The sequence below is a fragment of the Daldinia decipiens genome (genome assembly GCF_022478715.1).
Source record: "Daldinia decipiens strain CBS 113046 unplaced genomic scaffold F4813scaffold_19, whole genome shotgun sequence".
Classification (NCBI taxonomy): Eukaryota; Fungi; Ascomycota; class Sordariomycetes; order Xylariales; family Hypoxylaceae; genus Daldinia; species Daldinia decipiens.
Genome location: NW_026054562.1, coordinates 612543 through 617188, shown reverse-complemented (window position 1 = coordinate 617188; position 4646 = coordinate 612543). Strand labels below are relative to the sequence as shown.

Here is a 4646-nt window from a genome sequence, read left to right as displayed (position 1 = left end):
TTTTAAAAATAACATTAAAAATACACTTTACTATTTTACTATCAAAACATTAAATTTTAAATATGATAAAATATACATAAGTTATTATAATGATCGAAAAGTAAAACATAAGAGATTGTATATTTTTATCTATTCTTTTGAATTAATTATAGACATGTGAAGTTGTTGATTTTGTATGGGAAATGGGTGGCCCCCACTAGGGTGGCCCCAGTAAGGGTGATTTGACTTATCGGCTATTAAAATCGAGCTATTTAACGCCCAGTAGTATGCTATAGTCTTTAAAATGGTATTAAGAACCGGTAGCCGCTGGGCAGCAAGTCTATATAGGAAGAGAATCCCTCTCACCTATTCACCATAATTCCTGACACCATCTTGCAAACTCCATCATAAACTCCTCCTTGTGAAGTTGGATTATTCTAGCTTAACATAGTAAAGTAATTTTCAACTGTCGCCGATGGCACATTCATCTAAGCCAGACGAGCAGCATGAGGGGAGACGCGCTGTTCAAATTCCAGATTTATTTTCTTCTATAATGGCCTCGAAACCAGTAGTGAACCCAAACTACTCTGAGGTCAAAGCTGAGGGCGATGAATTCATTGCAAGGTAACTACTTTTATCTGAACACACGGATATAGCAGAATCGACAACATTGTAACTGATGTTATCTTAGGATTATGAAAATGGACGAGAAAGCAAATGCCAAGAACAGAAAAGTAGACTTTGGCTATCTCGGTTCTATATGGGTGCCAGATGCCGACAAAGAAGCGTTGACGGCGATGTTTAATTGGTGCTACTGGGTTGGTCCCCCTTTATCCCTGTAGCATCCTGCATCTAGACTATGTTTCCTATAAGAGCAGAGTGTACTGATGGATGAGATATAGCTATTCTTCTTTGATGATGGTAAGCGAAATAATTGGTCTTGCCTTATAGCTTGTTGATAACCCTGTTATTCGTTATTAGAGTTCGATGAAGGTCACCTGAAGGATGATCCCGTTGCAGCACAGGAAGAGATAAATGAGACCATGGCTATCATGCAGGAGGATGTGCCGCTAATAGATCCGCACGTATATCCAATCAGATACCTCTTTCAGCTCTGCTGGTTATGGGTGAAGCAAAGGGCCTCTATAGGTGTGTATTGGGCAGATCGGTTTGATCTAGGCTTGCGACTAATCGAAAATCAGAATTGCAGCAGCGATACAAGGAACAGCACAAAAGATACTTCGACCAGGTAGTAGTGCAAAGCCAGCAAGTGGCCAAGGGAGAAGTCCTGAGCCGTGATATACAGACATATCTTGAGGTCCGTTTGGCGACTGTTGCGGTTTACCCTGTTATCCCTCTCGTACAATGTATCTGGGGCGTCGAATTGCCAGAACGGGTTATCTCGCATAACTCTCTGCAAGAACGTATTCAAGTATCGGCTGAGCTTACATTGATGTAAGTGTAGAATAACCTCAGGATAAATTATACAGCTAACAAAGAGACTAAGGGCCAACGATATTTTGTCATGTCGTAAGGATGCAGTACGTGGTCCTACTAGAGCAAAGCACCGACTTCAACAAGCTAATTATTCCCTTAGGAGCTGGGTGTCGACCATAATTTGATCCCGCTTCTCGTGGAGCAGGGCATGTCTGCCCAACAGTCTGTCGACAAAATCGGTGCCATGGTTGACGACTGTTATAAACGTTGGTACACTGCGCTTGCCGAATTGCCTTCTTACGGGGAAAAGATAGATAGACAGGTGCTCCTTTTCGTTGAGATTTGCCGTAGTATTCCCCTTGGTAACTTGTACTGGAGGTAAGTTTTCTACGAACCGGAAACAATATAATATAATGGCAAAAACTTACTAAACTACCCGCTAGCTTTAAGACAAGTCGATATCTTGGTTCAGAGGAGGAGAGTCGGAGTGTACGAGAGACGCGAACACTGCATCTTCCTTATTGAAAGGAATTATCCATCCCCCTACTTTATTCGCGCTCGCCGCGCCGAGTTTGAATAAACTGATAGCGTTTATTAAGGGATGGTTGGCAAGGTATCTGAACTGGTAAATATCGCACCGGCGTTAAACATTAGATATTACAACAAGCTCTTCATTGTTAAGAATAACTTCAGGGCTATCAACTAGTCCTTTATTTATACACTCTTTTAGCAACAAGTGAGAAGTTACTCTTCTACTTAGTCAATTGTTTACTATTACTACATTTACAGTATATAAATACCTGAAATACAGGTGATACTGATATAGCAAGTGTGCCGTGGCGATTTTGCTAATATATGATGAGGCCTGAGTCCTTCGGCTACAGTTTGCCTAATGTATCGCAACTATCAATACCCTGTACGAACTGTGGAGTTTATATTGTAATTGCATTTATTATTCAAAGAGTTCCTCGGCGTCCATGAAGCTTTGTCAAGGGTCTTCAAATGCTGCAGTGAAACATTCTCTGTTACAGGGGATAAATATCTATCTACCTATCTTCCAACTAACTAGCCCTATCACACTTCATCAGATATAGATGTAGTACTTGAAAATTACCCGTCTAATAGTTCAACGACATTAAACTGCCTAGTACGAGACTCTAATATAGTAGTTGAGCATGGGCCTATACTTGAATGTATTCGAGAAGAATGACGTTCCAGGGGTTGTCTATCCTTAAGTTCGACGTCAACCCCCTACTAGTGATAATCTGTTATCTTATTTACGAAACCCAATCCGAATTGAGGATTAGCAGTCAAACGCCTAACTGGACTTTATAAAGCATCCAGTGACGGCACAGACATGCATATCCACCATAGATCAACCAACCACACTACCTGCGTTGGTTTCTTATGATCCTTTGGTGGCTGCTTGGCCCCAGCTATCGGCAAGGAAAACCCAAGAGAAAAACATGGCATACATGTACATACACTCAAAGGGAAATCATCGATGGCAGACTGCATCCGACCTCGATCACATTTCGTAGCCGATTAGAATATATCGTCTGTTTCTCGGCTTTGTCGCTTGGGTCTAAAAGACTGTAGTTATTTCTAGTCAGCGCTCGGAGCCGTAGTTAACTGAAAAGGGGCGAAAAGGAGTGGCTAGTCAGGGGGCAGTTCTAAGTTAATGCTTAGCAGAGCTAGACGTAAAGAGGTTTAAGATCGATTATCTTAACTGACCGCTTTACCATGTACGACATCACGTCATTAAGAAATGTGACCTTCTGCCGAGTTCCGAGCTGAACCTAGGATATATCAAAAGGGCTCGGCTTGCAAAGCATGTCGCATTGGTAGAACGAGGTGTAGTGGCACGTTAGACGGCAGCGAATACAACCGGTGTAAGCGTCTAGGGAAGCCCTGTGTGTATACATATAACCTGAGTCAACGCCATCGCGGCAACGATCCTCTTAACAGCATCGGCAGAAGCCACTTCCCCTGAGCAAGCAAACTTGGATGTTTGCTCGCCGAGTGCATTTGGCTCTTCTCCACTCGACAGGTCAAGCGGTAATAGAGAGAAATTCGTTACGAACGATCCTCTCGGGCTTGGCTTTGAGGGGTGGCTGCAGTTATAGAGTACTCTATCGATGATCGAGCCGAGCCCGCCACATATAAACTTGGCGGCTACTTTACAGCGTACGAAGTCCACAGGTTCCTTAGTACATCCCCCGTTGCACCTTAAGGAGCTGCAGGGGAATAGTGAGGCCTACGAAGGCTCTTCCTCCCGCTTTTCAGGCCAAATAAGTCAAAGAACAGAAAATGATGGCTTCCAAAGCCACGAACTTGCCGCCTCCAAACTATTCCCGGACTTCCAGGACGGGATATTGGAGACTTAGGGATCTACTTGCCGATATAAATGGCCACAGACTATTACATCGTCATTGTCCTTCCTCAGAAGTTGGGCTTGGAGCAGAGGGTGGGGAAACTCCGGGATGCGGGCCATCGGCATTATGTTCAACTGTGCCAAGATCGAGGATATACTTGACCTCTTCGAGAAATCAATGGCGCAGTTACAGATCGCCGATAGTTGCCCACTCTGTCACAAGACTTGGCTGTTCTCATCTTGCTTGTCGTCGAGCAGCTAGCGAAGTTGTAACTGGATTTAGCAGCGGAATGAATAGGAGGGTTCAGTAAATATACTCTCGATGACGCCCGGCAAAGCCATGATATTCGGACAATTCGAGGTCACGGATCCGCTGGACCTGTAAATGACTATAAAGCTGCTGTTGTAAATTAGGGCGCAAGCTCTCGACGCCTTACATATGTAAGTGGACTGATAAGATGAAGCATTACAGTTTCCAGAACCTCGAGGCCGATCTTAGGAAAGTTAGGGGGGGCTTGAGCAGCGCGGTTTTCTTAGAAAATATACCCCCACCGACCTATCTATTAAATAGAATAGATTTGTGCATGAGAAGATAAAGTGAACAAGAATAATGGGGCATTGGAATACTGACTGTATATGAGTCTGCGATAGGTAGACGTTCTCGCTCTTTCGGTGTAGGGTGTGTAATAGAGGGATTTTCATCAATACGCCACGATAGGTATTCTTCGACCTAACGGCTGTGGTAGAAACTCGCAAAGCGGTGTTGAAGGTACTAGGCGATGTCGAATTCCTGTCGAATTCCTGCCGCATGAGATCTTCTCGGCCTATATCTACCTTAAATCCGAACGGCAACCGG

General features: G+C 43.8%; 1 protein-coding gene across 1 annotated transcript; it reads left to right on the top strand.

Annotated features, from left to right (window-relative positions):
• Positions 1–292: 292 nt before the first annotated feature.
• On the top strand, positions 293–2186 carry F4813DRAFT_361910 (terpenoid synthase). The gene is made up of 8 exons (XM_049243565.1): positions 293–603; positions 671–797; positions 882–900; positions 961–1128; positions 1182–1434; positions 1487–1520; positions 1577–1794; positions 1860–2186. Exons 1-8 carry the CDS (start codon positions 455–457, stop codon positions 1939–1941), a joined length of 1050 nt encoding a protein of 349 aa, XP_049099138.1. The 5' UTR covers positions 293–454; the 3' UTR covers positions 1942–2186.
• Positions 2187–4646: the final 2460 nt, after the last annotated feature.

Bases quoted from the DNA above. Each gene is read 5' to 3' on its own strand.
- F4813DRAFT_361910 (XM_049243565.1), top strand. From the start codon at position 455: ATGGCACATTCATCTAAGCCAGACGAGCAGCATGAGGGGAGACGCGCT. The intron at 604-670 runs GTAACTACTTTT...ATGTTATCTTAG, and splicing joins GGCGATGAATTCATTGCAAG to GATTATGAAAATGGACGAGA. The intron at 1,129-1,181 runs GTGTGTATTGGG...ATCGAAAATCAG, and splicing joins GAAGCAAAGGGCCTCTATAG to AATTGCAGCAGCGATACAAG.